A 21,493-nucleotide genomic window follows, 5' to 3' on the forward strand; every position below is an offset into this window, starting at 1 on the left:
ACCAAGCATCGGGAAAAACAGTGGTAATGATCCCGGTGCACCAGGAGGGGGTTTTCGGGTCCTTTGAAACCAAACCGTAGGGATGCAAGAAGCAGTTTTATCTCTCGGCACCAGGTATTTATTTACTCTGCGTGTTTCGGGAGCTGCTCACTGTTCCTTGGCAGCCAGACCTGTTGCCCGAAGGCACGGATGAGTCCGCAGCCAGCACCGGGTTTTGCAGCCAGAGAAGACACGGGGGTGCATCATCATCCCGGGGAAGAGCTGAGCCACGGGGCACTGCCGCCGACAAAGCAAAATCATAAAGAAATGAGCTGAGCCTGAGTCTCGTCCGACGAACCCTCCACGGCTGCCAGGACACATCCTTGTGAGGGTGGACAACGCCATCGGAGCCCATTCCTCTGTTACATCCCACAGGCAGCACTGAGGCTGTGCTCCTGCCTGCTCTGCCCTCTCTGTGCTCCTCTTGCTCCTTTGGCACAGGCTATGAATCCTGACCCCCAGGTCCTAATGGCAATGGAAGAGGGAAAGAAAGGCAAACGCAGTGTCCAGGGCCACCCTTGACAATGTCCCCCAATAGCATCAAGGTGACTTTTCTGCTCACTTGGTTGTAGCCTTTGCTTGGAGTGCCCAGAGGGCTCCTGTGGATGGCAGGGACAGGGTAAGGCTGTGGAGATGTCAGAGTAAAACCAGGATCTCAGGCTCTGAGTGTGTGTTTTGCTGGGACTCCCTGTGCAGTTGCTGGCCAATGGACCAGGTGAGCCACTGTAGCCACAGCCAATCTGCCACGAGCTCAGGTTCCTGTGTTTCTCCCCCCTGTCGCAGGCAGGAGGGGCAGAGCTCACCTGAGCTGCCCACTGCCCATCCCCTGCCCGAGCCATTGCTGGGAAAACTGCCCATTCATAGGAATGTGCTGGACAAACTTACCTGAACTCAGTGCTGACCTGGCTTGGAGCAGGGGCTGGAGGAACCACCTACCTGAGTGCTAAACCTCTGCAGCCCCACTCCAAGCCTGGGGGTGCTAAGCCCCCTGGAGAGTCAGGCCCTCACTGCCCTCACCCAGAGCAGCCAAGAACTGGTGGATTTGGAGTCAGTGGGCACGTCTGGACATTTGGTACCACATGCTCCAGTTCCAGAGACTGATTCAGAGCTCCTAGGACTGAAGCAAAACAAATGCCTGCCCTGATACTGTCTGCTTAGCTTAACTCCCTCTGTGGCAGCAGATTTGGAGCCATGCCACAAAACAGAAGGTGTGACCAGCACGTCACCCCACGGTCCTGCTGAACAATTAACCCTGATTTACCAAAATTGGAGATGAAGAGCTGCAAGCTTCTTTTGTCACCAGTGCCTGCGTAAATATTAACTCCGTTGTAAATCAGGATTATCTCTCTGACCTCAGCACAATTACTCTGTTTAAAAGCTGGGGTCTGATGCAATTTTGTGCCATCCAAAGGTTGCTCTGTGGGCTGGGATAGAGCGAGGGTCAAAGGGGGGTGTGATCCAGACAAGCCAGGCTGATTCTTTGGACTCAGTTCAATTATTTCATTCTGTTGGAAGTCCTGTGCTCATTAGGTGTCTGGCTTTAAAAAACATTTCATGGTGCTTCTGTCATGGCCCCTTTGGCTCCAAGATTCCTCGGAGCCCATGAACAAGACTTTGGTCTGGATCAGTGCTGGTGGCCCCGGTGCCAGCAGCTCTCAGTGCGCTCCAGCTCCGCCGTGGGGTCTGCAGGGAAGGGGCTGCCTGCCTGTCCCTGGATGTTTCGGTGCCTGAGCAGGGACAGTTCTGCTGGAGCCACATCCTGAGGGTACCTGTGGACACAGCCCAGCAGCACTGAGATGTGCTCTGGCTACATGTCCTGGCAGCCTGGTGCTGGGATGGGCACAGCGAGGCTTTGCCGCACACCCGGTGAACTCGAGCATTTCTCGTCCTCTGACTCGGCTGTTCCACCACTCAGTAGAGCAACTCATCCCCAAAACAGTGAACCTTCCCTGGCCTGTGCTGCTCCAGGGCGGCACAAAACTCTCCTGCCAGACAGGGGAGGAAAACTGGAGGGCATCTTTAACCAGCAGGTGGGAAATGAAGGGCACAGCTGGAAACTGTCCTCTGCTACCAGAGGTGCCTCTGCCAAAGGCCACCAAAACGGTGGCACAGGGAGCAGCAGTGCTGGGTCGGTGGGAGAGGCAGGGCCCTCCACCAGCGTGGGGAAACACCTGGATATCCCCAGGCGGGGCCAAGGCTTCCACCGGTGACACTCGTGGGGATGCAGTGGGGGTGCTGGACATGCTGTTGGCTTCACTTTGCCGCTAATGAGGTTCTTGATAGCGATGGGACGCCTAGGATTACCGGCGCGGTTCCCAGCGCGGCGTCGTCCCGCTGGCAAGCGGAGCAGTGCCCAGGCCGGGCGGGGCCGGGGTGTCGGGGATGGGGCCGAGGATGTGGCTGGGGACAGGGACGGGGCTGGGGACAGGACGGGGCTGGGGACAGGACGGGGCTGGGGACAGGGACGGGGGTCCTGCCGCCCGCCCGCTCCCGCCCCCGTTACCACGGCGACGTTGTCAGGAGCCCTCGGGCCACGCCCCCCGCGCGGCCCCGGCCAATGGCGCGGCGGGGCCCGGCCGGCCCGCCGGTGACGTCATGGCCGGTGAAAATCCCCCGTGGCCGCGGGAGCGGCGGTGGCGGCGCGGCCCCGCGGCCCGGCCCGGCCCGCACCATGGCCAAGCACCACCGCACGCCCGCGCGCTCCGCCGAGCCCGTCATCGAGGTCAAGAGCAAGGTAAGCGCCCGCCGGGCACGGCGCCGGTGATGCCGATGTCGGTGCCGGTTCCGCCGGGTCGCCACCGGGCGCCGTCGCCCCCGCGCCGGGCGGCACACGTGGGGCGGGCACCGCGCACCGGGGAGCGGCGCGGCAGCCAGGCCGTGCGGGCGCTCCGCTCCGCTGCGCTGCGGCGGCGCTGCACGGAGCCTCCCCGAGCCCGGCCCGGCCCGGCGGGCGCGGCGTCCCGCCACCGTGCGCTCTGCGGGGCCGCGGGATCGCTCGGCGCGGCCGTGGGAGCGCCGCGGAGGAGCGCCCGCCAGATGCGCTCTCTGTGAACCGCACCTGCAGCTCCCGTGTGCGGGGTGGCCCCGCCGGTGCGGGTGCGCTGGGTGCGCGGTCACCCCGGGGACACACCTTGCCCAGATGTGCTCTCGCCCAGATGTGCGCGCTCGCCGAGGCGTGCACACCCCCCGGCTATGCCATCACACAGCTGGGCACCCCCAGCAAGGGGCGAGCCCCTGCTGTGCGTTCAGATGTGCACACCTGCATGGCTGTGCGCTCGCCCAGATGTGGTCTCCCGCAGACGTGTCTGCTCATCCAGATGTGCGCTCACCCGGCACACCCTTGCCCAGATGCGTGCCCTCACCCAGATATGCATCACCTGTGCCCCCCCACCATCCCCGTGCTTACCCAGATGTTCACACTCCATTTCTGCACCCTTATCCAGCTGTGCACTTGCCCAGCTGTGCCCTTGCCTGCCCGGGACCCCTGTCGAGGTGCAGTGTGCCCTTCTTCCCAGGGCATGGGGGCCGCCGCCTGCCCCAACAGCCGGGGTGTGACCCCCACGGGCAGCGCCATCCCCGCAGCGTTCCTCAGCCTGTTCTTAATTGGCTTCCCCCTCGTCGTGACAGAAGGAGGCTTTAATTAACGCTGTTGCTCACCAGGTGCTCCGGCAGTGCCCGTGTCGCAGGGAAGGGCCTCCCGGCAGCACAGAGCCTGCCATGGCTGGTGGTGCGGCCGGAGGGTCCTTCCTCTGCCTTGGGGGCACCTCTCTTGCCCTGTCACTTGGATGTTTGGGCAGGAAAACGCCTTCGCTCCTTTTACTTTGTTTTTGGGACGAGCTCTGCCCGGCTGGTGCTGCTGCCTTGGTGCTGCTGGGCTCTGGAGCCGGCAGTGCCTGGCTCTGCCTGCCCTGGGGCAGCTCTATGTGGTGCCCTGCCTTCATCAGTCCTGCCGGCCAGAGCCAACCCTGTCCAGCCTCACCCTCGTCCTCCTCTTCCTCCTCCTCCTCCACAGTTTGATGCTGAATTCCGCCGCTTCGCCATGAAACGCTCCGGCGCGGGCAACTTCCAGGACTTTTACCGGCTGCTGCAGACGGTGCACCAGATCCCACGAGTGGATGTGCTCCTGGGCTACACAGACATCCATGGAGACCTCCTGCCCATCAACAACGATGACAACTATCACAAAGCCCTGTCCTCTGCCAACCCCCTCCTCAGGGTCATCATCCAGAAGAAGGGTAAGTGGGATGTGGAGAAGGGCGCTGGATCCGTTCTGCCCATCAGGAGAGATGAGCCACGTCCCGTGGCATCATACCTTCCAGCCACTGCTTTGGTGGATGGGTGCGGAGATGGTGGCACTGGGAGGCTCTCAGAGCCCTGCCAGGGCTGTGGCACCCACGTGGGCTCTCCCTGGCAGCCGAGGGGCACCCGCCCCAGCCCGGCCCCGTGCGAACCGGTGAGCAGAGGCAGATCCTTGCAATTCACCCCTTTGAAGTCATGGTTTCCAGCCAAGATTGCGTGGGCTCCCTGATAACACCCGTGTTATTTCTATGAGCGCTATGCTGGGAGCCCCATCCAGTTCCCCGCCCTGAGGAGGCAACAGCCATCATTTTGGCAGAGCTCTCAGGGTCCGCTGAATTTTAGGCATCGGGAAGAGACTTGCTGCCTCCCTGGCAGCCCACGGGCTTGCCCTGACCTTAGTGGCATATTTCCAGAGAGCCACTTACTCGCACAGGTGCATGGAATTGCCCTGATAGCAGTGTCCTGTCGAGGATGGAAATCTCGCAGTGACAAACACTCTGGGTACTTCTCTTCACAGGGGAAACGAGCCCGTCCCCTTCCACTTGGTTTAGTAGCACCAGAGTTTTCTCTTTAGTAGCATCATCAGTCAGCAGTGCAGAGCCAGAACCTGACCCAGAGCCCCAGTTTTCCCGCTCTGGCACAGCATCCAGAGCAATTCCATGTTTCCAGCTCAGTGGTACGAAGTCTGTGGGTGAGGGGTGATGCCAACGGCCAGCCTTGGCTTGTGTGCCATTTTTTCTGGGCTTTTGCATCAGGGTGCCGTGGGATGCCCTGGACATGCATTTTCTCTGTGGCCACACAGTGTGGGGCCAGCAGCAGCAATCCAGGCTGCTGGAGCCCACGTTGTGCTCAGGGGCTGTCACTGCCAGTGCCGAACCATCCTGTTCCTGGAGCAATGCTTGGATCCAGGCTGTGGCACAGAGAGCTGGAGCAGGGGTGGGTGTGCCAGGGCTGCTGTGGGAGCATTGCTCCTGCTCCCAGAGCCACCTTGTCTGCTGCTGGAAAAAGCCTGTGACTGACCATGCCAAGATGGCACAGTGTGGAGGGCAGGAGCCACAGCCCTGGCACTGTGGGCAGTGTGATAAGGAGGGCAAAGAGGCAACACCAGCAAGCCCCAACAGCTGGCTGTGCCTGTGGGAGAGGGGCCAAGGGGCCAGCAGCACCACGGGGAGGTGTGCAGAGAGGCCAGGAGCAAGCCCTGGGTGAGTCACAGCTGATTTAAAATGGATCCAGGTCATCCCAAGGCTGGGCTGTCGTTGAACCGGTCCGGGTTGCTGAGGAATGTGGCTGCAGAGCCTCTCACAGTGCCGGGCACGGGGAGCTGTGCACACCTGTGTAGGTAGGTGTGCACCCATCAGTGGGCTCTGCAGCAGCCAGTCCTGCAGCAAGAGGGCAAAAAGCAAAGGTTGGGTTCCCCTCTGAGCCATCACCCCACTGGGTGAAGCCATCCTGGCTGGGACAGTGGCACTGGTCCTCCTTGGCTGGGCCAAGGCTCATGGAAAGGGCAGGGGAGAGCCTGGGATATTGCCAGGGCCACCAGCAGGCTCATCCTTGGCGTGCTGGACCTGCCTGGCCCAGCCACTCTGTGCCCCTTGGAGAGGAGCTCGTGTGCTGAAATAGCTGTGGGAAAGCCTCCGCCGCCCTTCCCTGAGCTAAAAATATGCCAGGCTGTGTGTGCAGGAAGATATATATAAGCCAGGAGCCCTGGCAGGCTGGCTTGACTAGGGAGAAATCCCATGTCCCCTGGGCTTGGGGACATCCCCAGCACTCCTGAGGCTGGAGTGGGGTCTGGATGCTGGTGCGGGGCACTGTGGGGAATGTGCTGACCATGCAGCGTCCAGATCTGGACTCCCACATGGAAAGGGATGGGGAGAAACCAGAGGGGAACGAGGGGATGCTCCCCAGCTCTCGGTGGATGGAGCCAAGGAGGATGTGTTGGAGCTGGGCCCCTCAGAGCAGCCCCAGGGCAGGGTCCAGGAGGAGCGTCAAACCCTGTATGAAGGTGCATAAGAGACACTGGCATAAATCACAGTCTGGGATGTTCAGTGGCCCTGGGGATGCTGCAGCCCTGGGATGGATCTCCGGGAGCTGGGAAGTCTCTGACCTTGGGGATGGCAGGGTTCTATAGCACATGGTGGCAGCCATCCCCAGCCCATGCCAGTGATGGCCCTGTTGTAGTGAGGCCTGGGGACTCTGGTGGTGGCTCCCAGGGTTGGACTCGCTCTCAGAGAGTTTGCTGCCACTGCAGCACTCCTCGTATGGGGGGGTCCCCTCTCCCCAAACCCAAACTGGGGCATGGCTGCAGCTCCCAGGCCATCAGGGCTGGCAGCTCTAGTGTTAAACTGCAGAGTTTGGCTTAAAGTGTGATTAAGGCTGAATCACTGCCTCGATCCCACTAATCCTGGCCTGTGTATGATGGGTAATCCCAGGAGATGGGCCCCAGCGGAGACAGGCTGCAGGGAAAGCCAGGGTGATGCTCTAGGGAGGAAAAGCCGGTGAGACCTGTGAGCGGAGCCCTTCTGCTGCCAGCTCCCCCAACACCTGAGGCCAAGGGCACACGGTCACATCCCCAGGTGGCTGCAGTGTCTGACCTGTGTCCTCCCTTGCTCCCTACAGCAGAGTCTGATGCCAGTGTCTTCGCCTCCAACTCCCTGCAGCGGAAGAAGAAGGGGCTGCTGCGCCCTGCGCACTACCGGGCCAAGCCTCACCTCCTCATCGGGATGCCCCAGGACTTCCGCCAGATCTCCTCCATCATCGACGTGGACATCCTGCCCGAGACCCACCGCCGCGTGCGGCTCCACAAGCACGGCTCCGACAAGCCACTGGGCTTCTACATCCGCGACGGCGTCAGCGTGCGCGTGGCCCCGCAGGGCGTCGAGAAGGTGCCCGGCATCTTCATCTCCCGCCTGGTGAAGGGCGGCCTGGCCGAGAGCACGGGGCTGCTGGCGGTGAGCGACGAGATCCTGGAGGTGAACGGCATCGACGTAGCCGGCAAGTCCCTGGACCAAGTGACGGACATGATGGTGGCCAACAGCCACAACCTCATCATCACTGTCAAGCCGGCCAACCAGCGCAACAACGTCATCCGCAGCAGCAAGGCCTCGGGCAGCTCCGGCATGTCCACGGACAGCACCCCCAGCCAGCAGACCCCCAGCCCGGCCTCGCAGTACCTGAGCAACTACAGCACGGCCGAGAGCGACGAGGAGGGCGACCTGGTCATCGAGAGCGACAGCGCCTCCCACTACATCCCCGGGGGCTGCCCCAACGGGGGCCCCGCGGACGGACCCCTCCAGCGCAGCCTGTCCCCCCACAGCTCGCGGGGCTCCCTGCAGTCCCTGGGCAGCCACGACGGCAGCCCCGGCCGGGGCAGCGGGCGGGAGGACGGCACCCTCCTCACCCTATAGCCGTGGGGTCCCCGTGCCACTCGGCAGCCGGCTGGGCTTCTGCTCATCCCGGCTGGATGTGGACACCAGGGTGATGACACGGCCGGTGTGGAGCGGGGCTGCCCACTGCCCTCTCCCACCACCTGCATCCCTGCGAGCCCCGCTGCAGTGCCTGCTCGTGCCAGGCACTGCCCCTCCGAGCCCCCTTGCTCCCCCTTCCAAGCAAGCAGGGATTTTTAATTGTTTTCTCGAAATATGCATCATCAATTAATATATTGCAATGGACAGTAAAACCTTTTCTAGAAAGCACCACGCCTGTCCCTGGTTCGTGTCACCGCAGGGAGGAGGGGACGGCAGGTGGGGACCCCAGCCCTGTGCATGTGGCAGTGCCTGGGAGTGGCAGCCTTGGCCTTGGCACACGTTGTGGCTTTGCTGCTGTGCTGGGTGGCCCCAGTGAGGCCCAGACACCTGGCCTGGCAGCAGTGCCCTGGCTGTCGCTCAGCCCTGCAAACACTGCTGGGGGTGGCACAGCTCAGTCCTCCTCCTCCAGCCCCAAGCTTGGGGTGGGGGGGCCATACCTGCCCCTCCTGGGGCTCCCAGCAACCTCAGTCCCTCTCCATCACCAAAGGGCCAAGCTGATGGTAGCTTTGGCCTTTGCTTTGCTATTGGCCCGGCTCAGCCCTGGACTAGCACCTTCCTGCCTGTAGGAAGGGACAGAGCAACACTGTGCTGCTGGGACCAGCTGGACCTGCAGTGGTGACAGTGACAGCTTCTCCTCCTGTCCTGGCTGGGAATGGGCCTGGGCAGATCATGGCTGGCCATCCCCATAGTCCTTCACCCCCTCCTGCCCCAGCTCCTGCAGCATCAGCGTTCAGCCCCAACAACTGTGGCCCAACCTGACAGGGCCCCCAGCCACGTTTGCCAGCAAAGCAGCCCAGGCACAGTCTGGCAGGGAGTGGGCATCTGAGGGCAGTGCTTTCCAGCCCATTTGCCCCAGCAGAACATGGGGAGCAAGACCCTTCATGGCACAAGGGCTCTCCCAGAGCAAACCCCATGGGAAGTGAGCCAGGTGCCCTGGCCTGGCTCCCCTGGGGCGATGCTGGGTGCACACCCTGGCTGGCAGCAGAGCCGGTCACCTCTGCAGGAAAGGAGGGCTGTGTCCCATTTGCTTTCCTGATTCTCAAAACTCAAACCACATGCAGCTCCCTATGTTGCTGTAGCCAAAATCTTGCAGCAGCCACACAGGAGCAGACAGGTTGGATCAGCACCGAGAGCAGGCAGGGAGAGCAGCGAGAGCTGAGGACACACAGTGCACAGCCGGGCCCAGACAGACCTGAGAGCAGAGCTGACAGCAGGGCTGGTTAGCCCAGGCTTGTTTTGGGCAGGGAGGTGCCTCGGGGCTGTGCCCATGGCCCCTGGTTGCTCCCATCCAGCCGGCTCAGCCTGGCTGTGGTGTTTGCCCTGAGGCAGCCCCAGGATCATGTGGGGTGATTTTCTGGTTGGCATCTCACCTCCTCCAGCCCTTGAGTGCCAAAAGTTTCCCTGGCCCTTGGCAGCAGCATCAGCCCAGCCCTGACATCCCAGGGCACTGCAGAGCACCAGCAGGGCTGGAATGCTCCACAACATCCCCATCCCACAAAATCCTGCCCAGGATGGAGCCACCCCTGTAACAAGGCAGCTACTTGGGGATCCATGTGCAGTATTTCCACCCCACACAACAAAAGAGATGGGGCAACAACATAAGCTCCAACGAGGGAAAGTTTGATGGGACTTCAGGGGAAAAAGGGTGTATCACCTCAGGGTGGCACCATCTGGGGATAGAGCCTCAGCAAGGTGGTGGTGGCCACCCTGTCCTTGAAGATTCTCCTAATTCAGCGGGACATGGGTCCCAGCTGTGGCACTGCCCCTCTGCTGAGCAGCAGATGCACCCTCCAGCAATCCCTTCTAAAACAATGCCTTCTAAAACAATCCCTTCTTAAATTTTCCTTTGCTTCATGCAGCAGGATGCCTGCAAAGGTCTGCACAGGTCCCTGTGTGGCACCTGAAGGTAAGGAGGCAGCGAGCTCTCCTCTGTGATGGCATCTGCCCAGCCCTGTCCTGCACATCCTCCACTCCATGTCCACCACTGTGTCCCAGCACCCAGCCTTGTGAAACCCACAGCTCATCCCCTGCCTGCACTGTGCCAGTGCTGCAGGTCTTTGCTGCCCACCACCACCCCTCAGGCCCTGCTGGGCCTACTGGGAGCTGCACAAACACTGAGAGATGGAAATGATGATTTATTAGAGTATCTCCTACCCCAAGATAACAAAGGCTTCTCCAGACATCCCACCAGATCGCCTCGCCAGCTCTGCCCTTCCCCAGGCAGAAAGCAATGAAGCTCTGTGCCTCTTCCTTGTCCCAAGCTGTCCCCAACCTGCTGAGCCTGCAGGTGCTCAGGATGAGCCATGACCACGGTCCAGGCTCAGGAGAAAAACTGTGGCAAGGAACACCACAGGCAGCAGCATGGGAGAGCTCCTACAAGTATCTAGAAGTGGGAAAAAATGGGAAAATGCAAGGTGATGGCATGGATCCAGAGAAGAGAGCTGATCTGTGAGAAGTCAAGCAGCACAGAGACAACTGTTCTCCAGACCACTGAGCAAGGAGTATATTAGGTCATCTCCCTCCCTTTTCTGTGGACAAGACACAGCACTGGAGGGTGAGCAAAGCATGCCAGTTGAACATTGGACACTGTACCAGCACCTGCATGGCCCAGGGTCTGGAACATGCCTTCCTCTCCTTCCCTCCTAAAGTGATGTCCATTCCTGCACAGCAAGGAAGGATATTCATGCAGAGCAGCACAGCACAGTGGCCCCACTGGCTCAGGAGTCCAGCTTGATGAAGACCTTGGGCCTCGAAAAAATTTTGATTGCCTCTTCTATCTGGGAGAGCTTCCTCTCCAGCTCTACCCGCCTGTTCTGCATCTTGAGGGAGTCTCCACGCATTGGCAGCAGAACCAAGTCCTTTATCAGCTGCTCCTGGCCTGTAAAAAGAGAAATAAGACAAGTAGTGTAAGTTGAAGAACAAATAAATCCATCCTTTTCCTGACACTATGACCCCATCCCCAGCCATGAGAATGATGGCAGCACTGGAACACGGACCTAGAATCCTTCTATTCAAAGCTCAGCTGGATGAGGACCTGAAGGACCTGCTCCAGCTTTGAAGAACCAAGGATTGGACCAGAGACCTCTGAGGGTCCATTCCAACTAAAATCTTTCCAACATTTTAGGAGTAATAGTAACCCTAACATCAGGTCCACTGGACAAGCCTGCTCCAGAGAGCCACTCCTGTAGCCTGCAGGTCCCACCAAGCTGCAGGAGACTGACTGCTCTTTCCACACACACAGCTCACATCCTGCCTACACACGCCTTATTCCAGGCAACCCTTCAAGTGGCAGGAATCTGTGGCCCACAACTCTCTTCCCCCCAAGCAGTCCTGGCTAGGATTGCTTGTTTTTCCTCAGCTGGAATCCCCATTTTTTTTCCCTCTTACTCTGCTTCAGGTTGCCGAGGGTCTCCAGCCGCTGGTCCTCCGGCATCATGGTGTGACCAGGCGGCGTGTCGGGATCTGGCAGGTTCCGCAGCCGCTCCTCCATCTGTTTGCGCCACAGCTCCTTCCTCTCCAGCAGGCTGCAAGGCAAAGGAGAGCAGGTGTTGGCACATCTGGCAGGAGGGGCAGCCCAGGGACACCGGCAGAGAGCAGGAATCATGACCTTCAAACCCCGCTACGCCTGAGGACCAAAGGGATCCACGTGCTGGCACACGCCCTCGCTGTGGAGGATACAGGCGGGTTTAGCCCACACATGAGCAAACACACTCCACGTGCACCAAAGGGCTGCTGGAAGAGACACACTCAGGCCAACACATGCTCCTTGGAGACAAGGGATGCTGCTGCTCGTTTCTGGCTCACCGAGTCCTCGCAAAACTGTCTGTGGGCCAGTGGCAGAATGAAGTCGGACAGAGCAGCTCATGACTGAGGATGCACAGCCGAAGGACTGACACCGTGGTCAGTCCCAGGACAGGGGCACCCAGGAAGAGCCTTCCACACAGAACCCTCAAATGCACAGCACTAGTTGGATGTTCCTCAGACTCCAGGTCCAAGGCAGGGTGAACACTTGTGAGGCAGAGTGAGCTCTCTGCCCCTCCAAAACTAGACCTTTTAATGCCGAAGCTGCGTCACGCGGAGCAAAGCTCACGAAGGGGCAGGAGCACACAGAGCACCCCCACATCAGCATCACTGTACAGTGGCAAGCAAGGGAGGAGGAGACAAAACTCCTGAGCCCAGTTGCACTGGCCATGTGATGTTTGTTAAGTCAGGAAGGCAGGAGGGACAGTGTTTATTCCCCAGGCCACAGTAAATGGCGCTGCTGCACACGGTGAGTGTGCCTCTGTCCCCAGCCCCTCTCTATGCAGAGGCTGGGGGATGCAGTGAAGGCTGTTACAGGGGGGTCATACATACTATTGGGGGACATGGCCCTTCTGCTTGGTGTTGTATTCCTCCTGCTCCCGGTGCTTCTGTTCCAGCAGCTCGGCCAGTGCCTGCAGGGACTGGGAGCGGCGCAGCGGGGCCCGCTTGGCATTGCAGGCATTGTGCTTGATGAAGTCGATGCCCCTGCCCTCCACCTGGATCTGGAAGAAGAGAGAGCGAGGGATCAAGGGCCCTCTGGGCACACACACACAACCAGGAAACCACTGGGATGCATGGGTGCCAGAAATCCCTGGTATGGATGCAGTTAGTGTGGCACTCACCTTGGTTTCAGCACCCTGTGCTTCTGGAGTCTCTGTGTCTGCTCTTTTGGCTCTGACAGGCCTTGGGGAGAGCAGTCTGCAGGGCTTGATCCCAGAGCCACAGCGAGAATATGCTCTCAGGAATTTCACAGCCTCAGGATTTGGAGGTGGGGAGGTCTCCTGGGGAAGGCAAGGAAAGATCCACTATTGGAGAGAGACTGGAGCAAAGAGAAACCCATCCAACCAACTTTGGGTCGTCAACCATGAGCTCAGCCACAGGTTTCCAGCAGGCACACGGCAGCACACGCTTTCTGCCATGACTTGGCAGAAGTTCTTGGGGGAAGGCAATCAGTAGTCAGCCAGCAAAGGCCAACAAAGCAACAAATCCAGCCCTGGAAACAGAACTTTGTAAAGAATTGCTAAGAGAGGAAGATCTGCAGAAACGTGCACTGTTGCGAGGGGGTGACCTTGTGATAAATGCAACCAGGGCACTGCCTCTGCTCTTGGAAGAGACAGGAACTACACAGGGCAGCCCCCAGATCTTTACAGGTACCCAAAGTCTCAGAGCAATCTCAGCTGAACTGCAGCCCCTCAGGGCAGATTCCTTCTTGCCTGGCCCCTTTAGCTGGGCAGAGCTGCAGACTGATGGTGGGATCAGTCAGTCACATCAGTGGTTTTGGTGTAAGGAGCAGGGTATGTGATGTTCCTCAGCACTGCTCCAAATATGATCAGTCTTGTTTCAACAGGAGCCAGAAGACCTGGATCTCTCCAGTAAGTTAATGAGAAGTGCCTTTCCTTAGCAGGGCTGGCTCAAAGTCGAGTAAGGCTGTGGTTTTATGAGCATGCTAGCAGAGCACAGCACGCTCCCCGGGAGCACTGGGACTGCCAGAGCCCTTTCCAAGGCAGCTGCTACAGTCAACAGCCTCAGGGACAGATGAGAGAAAAGAAACTCTGCATTAGTCCTCAAGATCTAACAGAATCAACTTAAACTCTGAGCAGCAGTAGCTTCACAGAGGACAGAGATGCTTCAAAAGGAACACCTCAGCTCCAGGAGTGCCACAGCAACAGTTAAAGCTAAGTGAGTCAGCGCCAGGGCCGCCTGTCACCCCTCTGGAGGAATCCACAGAGCACAAGTAACGCACCACGCAGAAACTGCCTGCGCAGAGACCACCCCCTCCCCCCAAAACAAAGGAAGGAATGATCTCAATCTTCCTCAGATTCGTCAAAAGAGCGTAGGCTCTCGTTCCTGAAGCACACGTGGGTTTGCTCCCATGTGTGGAGGGGTCACCGACATCAGAGAGGTTGGTGGCACACCAGGAAGAAGGGACAGAGCATTTGGGACCACTGGTTTGGGAATGATCTTGCCAATTTTTGCAGTTGCTGTCGATACACATCATTTTAGCGTCAAAAGTTGGCCACAGATGAAAGGAAAGCAATGCAGAGATAAGGAGGAACTTGAAGACTCCAACTCAGCAAGGGAGTACTGGGGGAAAGCTTGTGCAGGAGCTCAGGCTCAGCTTGCAGCCACTGTCTGCACAAGCTCCCTGTATCACTGGGAGCATCCCTAGGCAGAGAATACGGCTGGGAGAGGGAACCACCTGGAACCCACCACACTGGTGTGATGAGATTTCCCTCTTCTCTGCCTCCCCTGCCTGGGGGGCTGCTTGGCCAGACAGGATGGGGGATTATTATTATTGCAGCACTCACTCTCTGGACCCAGACCACACGCTCTCACTCTGCTGCCATGTCTGCCCCTTGTGCTTCAGCACTGAGATGCCCCCACACCCTGTCGGTTCTGTGACTCCCCAGTCTCCATCATCCCACTGTCCCTCATGGCTGAACCACATCCCAAGCCAGGAGAGTTCAAGAGCTCCGTAGGTACCAACCTGCAGTTTGGCCTTCACCTTTGACTCCACGTTTTCATATTTCTGGGATTTCCACAGAGCTTTAACAGGCTTGGGCTGGCTGTGCTCTTGGGCTCGCTCCTTCTCTTTGCACCTCTTCTGAATCTCTTTTATCCGCCTCACATTTTCCTTCTCGTAGTCCTTGGGCTCTTTCCCTGCACAGCAAGGGAAGACACACCTTCACCTCCCAGACACTGCCAAGGGATGCAGGCTCTTGGAGCACTGGCACCAGAGCCCACAGCTCTGTCTCCAAAGGTGGTCCAACAGCCCACAGAACCTGCAAGTTCTGCCCTCTCCTGCAGACTAGATCATCTCTGCATCCCTCCCATGCTAGGTGCACACTCCTGGACTGATTCTTCTGCCAGAGGATCCCAAAGTGCTCAGATGAGCATCAGCACAGGTCTGTGCACACTGCTTGTGTTCCTAGCCTCCCTTGTTCTCAGTGGCCCACTTCTCCCAGTTTGGACTGTGCCAGCTGTGCCAGGATACTCCCAAGAGCAAGGCCAACTCCCATCCCATGGAATCAGCATCCCATGGTGATGAAGTAGGGAGGGCTGGCTAATGGCAGCTGCAGAACTGTAAACTTGCACTGTTCCTGGTTTCAGGGTCAGCCATTGTCCCACGTTCAAATGGACATCACCGAGGTTATGGATTGTGGAGGGTTTTTTTGTTTTGAATAAAAAATGATCCTTTCTTGGGCTTCCCAGGACAGGGAAGATCTCAGCTGACACAACCAGACCCTCGTCCACTTCCCTCCTGCATGGGCACAGCAGTTGTGGCAGTCACCAGCTGGCATCCACCATGCTGACCCTAGGCTGGGGGCAATGCCAGCACATGAAACAAACCAAATGACACCCAGAGCTCAGCCTTATCTCCTTCCTGGACCTCTGAATGTACTCTGGGTGACATCCCTGGAGAGGGAAACATCTTCCGCAAAGATGTTCTCAGTATCTACCTACAGACACTCTTCCCAAATCCTGCCTGGCTTCACCAGCAAGGAATTTGCCATGTTAAACATCCTCTATACACGAAGGTTTCATTTGATCCATATATATTAGTTTGACTGAAGTCCCTCTTCCAGTTCTAGACCTGGTCCAGGCTGGAGCCACGGAGACCATAACAGCACCTATCGAGCACAGGTGACACCACTGCCAGGCCAAACGCAGCAGATCCAAGGAATCCACCCAATTCCCCGATGCTCCATCCCTGGCCCAAAAGGCAACTCAGGCCAGCAGTGGCTCGGCTGTACTCACTCTTGACCGGCAATCCCCCGCCAAGGGAGATCCCCTCGAGCTGCAGCAAGAGGCCGAGCGTCCCCTTCCGCCCCTTCTCCAGGAAGTCCTTTCCACTGGGGCGAATGCGAGGGCTTGGCTGGGCCTGGCGGGCACTGCCCAAAGCAGAGTATGGGTTGGGAACTGGGTCCAGGGGGCCAGAGGTCAAATGCAGCTTCTGAGCATTTCCTTCCAGCCTCCCTTGAGCTACAGAGAAAGAAAAAGGAGACCCTTCTCAGGAAATGATCATCTCATAGTTTTCTTCACTCACAGTCCACAAACAATGCTGAAGACCCCCTCTCCACCTCTACTTTCCCATTTTTCCACCAGCTGTACAGATCCCCTTTAGGATCACCTTTAGGATCACCATCCATGAGGCAGCAGAAGCACCTGCACTGGTGTGAATGGAGACTGTCGAGGACACCAAAGGATAAGGACATCAAACATGCAAGCTGTTGTGCCAAAGCACAAACCCACACATCTGTAGCAAGCACCAAGGACTCACCTGAGAAGGGGCGTTTGTAATACTCTGGAAAAAGCGTAGGGTCTGGAGGAATGGGGCCAGAAATCCTGGATGGCCCCTCACACATCCTGCCACACGTTGCCCTGCCTCTGCCACAGAAACCAACCAGCACTGAGAACAGAAATGAACAGGGCCCACTGAGCCACTGAAAAGCTACATTAAATATAAATATAAATATAAATATAAATATAAATATAAATATAAATATAAATATAAATATAAATATAAATATAAATATAAATAGAAATAGAAATAGAAATAGAAATAGAAATAGAAATAGAAATAGAAATAGAAATAGAAATAGAAATAGAAATAGAAATAGAAATAGAAATAGAAATGAGGGGAACTTCTGACCTTTGTTAAAGAGCTCACCCCCAGCTACAGAGATTACCTGCAAGTAGGAAACCACCCTGAAGTGGACCTCATGCAGGTGAAACAAGGAGTCCAGCAGCACCATCCCTACTGTGGGTCTAATCAGCATTTTTACCAGCACTGAACCTGAAATGTCCGTGGTTGCTGCAATATCAGTACCTTCAAAACAAAAAATCCTTCCTGGCTCTGTTCTCCCATACAGAAACATTTAATGCAAACACACAAAGAGCTGAGCTGCTCTCAGATCAGCTCCCTGTGTGTCTTCAGTAAACAGGAAACACAAGGTAGCTGGCCATGATCTGACAGGTTTTGGCCTGAGATTTGAATTATCTTGCACCTTGGGCTCCCTCTAAACAGCTCCTGTGGTTCAAACACAGCCTGCCCAGAGGAAGCTGAAGCCCCTGCTCCACCAGGCTGCATCCTCCCTGAGAACACACCTGTGTTGTCACCACCCCTGAGCAGGCTGGGAATGAACCTTAAAAGGAACCAAGATAAAACACTTCACTGCAGGATCATGCAGGGGCAGACACTGGGTTTATCGGGAAGAACCCAGCTGGTTTCTCAGGTCTTGGGGAGAACAGTCACCTGCTTAGAAAAAAATATCTCTAATTTTCCAAAGTACTTTTCAGTGCAGCACAGATCTGCTAGTCCCTGCCCTGGCCCACACTGATCCCTGTTCTATTTCCCCTTCCCATGATAGCAGGAGAAAAGACCCTTCCAGCAGAAAGGGGCAGGAGCTGTGCTGCTCACCAAGATCCCCTGGATAGCACTTTTGTGCCTACAAGAAACCCGAGGGACTTGCTCCCTGCTCAGAACACGAGGATGCAGGATGCCACCCCAGCAGGCACAGGCTGCTGGTGAGCTCTCAGCAGGTGCCACAAGAGCCTCACTGCCTCATCAGAGTCACACCGTGATTTCGACAGGCACCAGGGCAGCGTGTCTGGAGTCACTGCTGTGAGAGCTGGGGCTACAACCTGCATGCCCTGACTCCTGAGGCATCATTCGAAGGTTTCTGAGACAACCCTCCGGGAAGAGCCCCTTTCAGGATCCTCGGCATGCCGGCACTGACGGGACGCAGCATCTGCAGTTTAATTTATAAACCAATAAACGATCAGTACAAGGCTGAGTGAGTCTGAGTCATAGCAACTAATGCACTGCAGTCTTCCTTGGTAAATCACCCCTGTTGACATGAGACCCATTAGCAAAACGCTGTTATTCATCTCCTGGACACAGCAGCAGAGGCAATGTAAGCAGTGCTGACTACTGCACACCAGCATTGCATGTGCAGCCTGTACCCAGCTGCTCTGGGAAAGCTATTTCTGAAAAGCAGGCACAGACTCTCAGCCGGAGATAAAAGGACGCTGGCTTGGTATTATTTAATCTCCTTGATAATGGATCCAACTAAGCCAGAACAGGCTCTCTCATTCTAGAAAAAAAAAAAAAAAAAAAACGGGAAAAAAAAAGCATTCACCATGAGATCACTCCAGAACAGCTACTGGCCTTGAAATGCACATCTGATCTTGATCTGAACTCGTGTTCCAACCCAGTAATTTACACGCAAAATGACAGGCTGAAATCAAGACCTGTAACAGAGCAGACAATTATTGCTGGGGGTTGAAGGAGGAAAGGCAAGTTGATGGGAGGCGGGGGATGGAAGGCTCGTTTTATACCTTCACATCCCAACTGCACCCTGCCCTGCTGCAGGGAATTTGCAAATGACACCTACTCCCTGATTTGCAAGTCACATCACCTCTGGATTGGGATCTTGCAAGATCAGACAACCTCATTACAACAGTAAGCATCTTGCCCATCTAGGTACCTATAGTGAATGCCCCTATGTGGGACACTGGCCCCCAGTACCAGTCTCCCAGCCCTGGGAAGCAGCTGCCAAACCTGTTACCAACCACTGGTACAGAACTCCCAAGCTGCTGCTCTGCTCCTGCTGACCATGGGCCTGCTTGGGGGACACAAGTGAGAGAACCTCATGGCTCACTTCTGCCAAGTGGGGATGTGTGGAGCTCCTCTGCTGCCATTCCTGCCTGCTTGGTCTGCAGCACCAACAGTCCTGTACTGAGCCAATTCCACCCACTACTCCTCTATCAAACAAGTAATTTCTTTTGCTGGGTTCGTTCTCTACCTGTGTAACCTCCTATCCAAAAGCAGTCTGGCTTTTCCCTGCACATGAGGATCAGAGAAGCACTGGATCAAGCGCCAGGGAAACACAGCAGGAGCATGTGCTTGTGAGCACAGAGGAGAGGTAAGAGGGAACAGGGTCAGCCCTCAGGGGATGACCTGATCACTGTCTGCACCCAGGACAGCATCTTCTCTTATCACCATGTTAGAAACCTAAACATCAACAATACGGTACCTGACCTGCTCCCACCGGAAAAACACCATTTAGTGCACTCACAGGCTGTGAGATGCAGGCAGACTCTGCAAAACAGGCTGGTTAAGTCCAGGTACACAGATACATGTGTGCAGCTCCTCTCTGTTCTTACCCCCTGCCAGCCTGTACACTCACAGGGAAGCAGCCACAGGGCTGCCCCAGCCCTGTTCCCTGCCCTGCACAGGAGGCACAGGGTAACCCAACAACTTTAGCATTGCTCACTCACACTGGCTGAGCCTGGAGGGCTGCTCACTTCTCCCCCAGGACCACAGTTTAATGCTGGCCTAGGAGTCAAGCAGTGCAGGCTCCAGCTCTCTCTCTCCCACAGCGTCCCTGTAAGTTTAGTAACCATTAACTCGACTCTTTGTGCCCTTTGCTGCAGCTGACCAAGCAGTAAAATTGCTACTTATCCCCTTGGCAAACTGAGACCTTTCAGAGCCTGTAAGAACCACAGCTTCCTTTTGTTGCTTGTTTTTGGCATCAAAGTAAACTACAAAACATGGGAACAGACAAGGCTTGGGCAGATGTATTTCACACCCTTGGACCCACTGCATCTGACTTTGAAGCATTCCCTCTTCTTCACAGACAACATTTTCGCTGTTCCTGTGTCCCTGGCCAGGAAGCTGCTACCACACACAGAGCTGACACCAGCCCAGCTTCTTGCCTTCATGAGCCAATCTCTGCAAAAAGCATGGGAAAAATCATCCCACGGCTGAGATAAGCTGTGATAAGCAGAACAAGTCATCTGCAGCAAATCAAAGGGCTAATCTTCGTGCAGCTGGTCTTGCATGCTTGATTCCTTCCTCAACAGTTTTAGCTGAAATGGAAAGTCACATCAGGATAACTTCCACGCCTGAGGGCTGCACCAAAACAGGGCAAAACCTGGATCTGCAACCATTCCTCCTGCAGAATCAGAGGTCAGGAAATGAGGTCCATGTGCTGTAGACCTACCCAAGTGGTGTCAGTCCCTGCCTAAGCTTGCTGACTGCAATGAGAGAGGTTAATATTCTCCTTTTAATACTATTCCCCATGCTGTTTCCCCCAGGTCTCACCAGCTCTTCCCCACCTGCCAGTCTCAAAGACCCATATTCTCTTTGTCTCTCTGAAAACAGAGGGGCAGGTACAGCTGAGTGCGACACCGTCGTTTGCATGCTGAACATGTTTCCTGGGAGCTGGCGAGGTATCCACCGACAGCACTTTAGGAACAAAGCCAGCCTGGACAGTCTGCCCAGGGAGTCAGACGTGTGAACTGCAGCATCTGGAGCAGGAGGTGAACGAGGGACGTGCTCGGCGGTGGAAGGCGGGCAGAGACTGATGTGGGTATCGCAGGGCTGCAGCCCAGTCCTCTCCCTGAGGAGCAAGGGCAGATGACGACACCGCGGCCCCACCTCGACGCGTGGGATTCCTCCCCGACGCGGGGACGAGCCCCGGGCTGCGATTACGGGACCCGACGTGCAGCACAGCAGCGGGTCGGGCGATGGAGCCTGGAGCTGGTGCCGCAGCCCAGACCCCTCCGGCCGGGCCGGCTCGGGACCAGCACCAACCCGTGCCGAGAGCCGGGACCCGCTGAGCAACACGGGACACCCTGGGGACCCTTCCTGGCCCCCGGGGAGAGGGGCCGGGGGGCGCTGCCAGCAGCGCAGCCCCGGGGTGCCGAGGGCGGCCGGGGCTTCCCCCGCCTCTCCCCGCGGGCGCTGTCCCTGCCCCGGCCCGGCTCCAGCTCCAGCCCTCCCCGGCCTCCGCCGCTCCCGAGCCCCGGCGGGCGGCCCCGGGAGCGCCCTGAGCGCCCCCCCCAACCTCCGAGAGGACTCACCGAGGGAGGCCGCGGAGAAGCGCTCCCGGCCGGGCCGGGCTGGGCTGGGCCCGCCCGCCGGCACCGAGGGCCCGGCCCGGCCCCGCTCTCCCCGGCAACGGCCGCTTCCGCCGGGAGGGGCGGGCCCGGCCCCGCCGCTGAGCCCGGTCGGCCGCGGGACACCGCAGGGGCCGGCAGGGCACTGACCCCCAGAGCCGGCCCCGGGCTCTAATGCACAACAGCCGCGTTGGACGAACAGGGATGGCACGGGGAAATCCGGGATTCACGGCCGGGATTCGCCTCATCCAAAGGAGCGCTCCCGGGGCCACCATGCCGCTCCGCCCGTGCAGGGCAGCTGGAGGATGGAGCCAGCCCAGGAGAAGCCCCTTTCAGCCCTCCGCACAATTCTGCGGTCGTGTCTCTCGCTCACCCAGGAGTCTTGGCACCGTGTTTCCTTCACTGGGATCATCCGGAGATGTTTTGTGCTTCCTTCTACTCCTATAGGAACCGTAATTAAGATTTTTTTGCCCAGTGCAAACATACTGACAAAGGCACAGAGGAAGGTTCTCAGTTCAAGGAAGACAACTTCATAACAGACCCAAAACTGGCATGAAATCAGCCAGAGCTGTACTATCTGAATGAAGGTGGTGACTTTCAGGTGAGCTCGGGAGACATCTCACCCATTTTACATAGCACACAGACACCACAGACATTAGATGCTCAGACCTATGGCAGGAACAGCAGACCTCTACCCCTTAAAG

General features: G+C 57.4%; 2 protein-coding genes across 6 annotated transcripts; one reads left to right on the plus strand and one right to left on the minus strand.

The window, feature by feature from the left end:
• Positions 1-2,637: 2,637 nt before the first annotated feature.
• On the plus strand, positions 2,638-8,030 carry PARD6A (par-6 family cell polarity regulator alpha). 2 transcript variants are annotated; one of them, XM_064670865.1, is made up of 3 exons: positions 2,638-2,773; positions 4,052-4,274; positions 6,955-8,030. In XM_064670865.1, exons 1-3 carry the CDS (start codon positions 2,711-2,713, stop codon positions 7,740-7,742), a joined length of 1,074 nt encoding a protein of 357 aa, XP_064526935.1. In that variant the 5' UTR covers positions 2,638-2,710; the 3' UTR covers positions 7,743-8,030. The 2 variants fall into 2 exon arrangements, with proteins under 2 accessions (XP_064526935.1, XP_064526936.1); XM_064670866.1 differs by having other exon boundaries at positions 6,958-8,030.
• A 1,947-nt stretch (positions 8,031-9,977) lies between these two features.
• ENKD1 (enkurin domain containing 1) lies at positions 9,978-20,858 on the minus strand. Of its 4 annotated transcripts, none has more exons than XM_064670872.1 (9): positions 20,754-20,858; positions 18,026-18,137; positions 16,165-16,271; positions 15,642-15,866; positions 14,371-14,543; positions 12,506-12,664; positions 12,216-12,385; positions 11,250-11,386; positions 9,978-10,740 (listed from the first exon to the last, which is right to left on the minus strand). In XM_064670872.1, the coding sequence occupies exons 3-9, from the start codon at positions 16,247-16,249 to the stop codon at positions 10,580-10,582; spliced, it is 1,110 nt and encodes a 369-aa protein (XP_064526942.1). In that variant the 5' UTR covers positions 16,250-16,271; positions 18,026-18,137; positions 20,754-20,858; the 3' UTR covers positions 9,978-10,579. The 4 variants fall into 4 exon arrangements, with proteins under 4 accessions (XP_064526942.1, XP_064526939.1, XP_064526941.1 ...); XM_064670869.1 differs by having other exon boundaries at positions 16,165-16,293; XM_064670871.1 differs by lacking the exon at positions 18,026-18,137 and having other exon boundaries at positions 16,165-16,293; positions 20,754-20,835.
• Positions 20,859-21,493: the final 635 nt, after the last annotated feature.

This window comes from Pseudopipra pipra, chromosome 14 (assembly GCF_036250125.1).
Source record: "Pseudopipra pipra isolate bDixPip1 chromosome 14, bDixPip1.hap1, whole genome shotgun sequence".
In the NCBI taxonomy this organism is placed as follows: domain Eukaryota; kingdom Metazoa; phylum Chordata; class Aves; order Passeriformes; family Pipridae; genus Pseudopipra; species Pseudopipra pipra.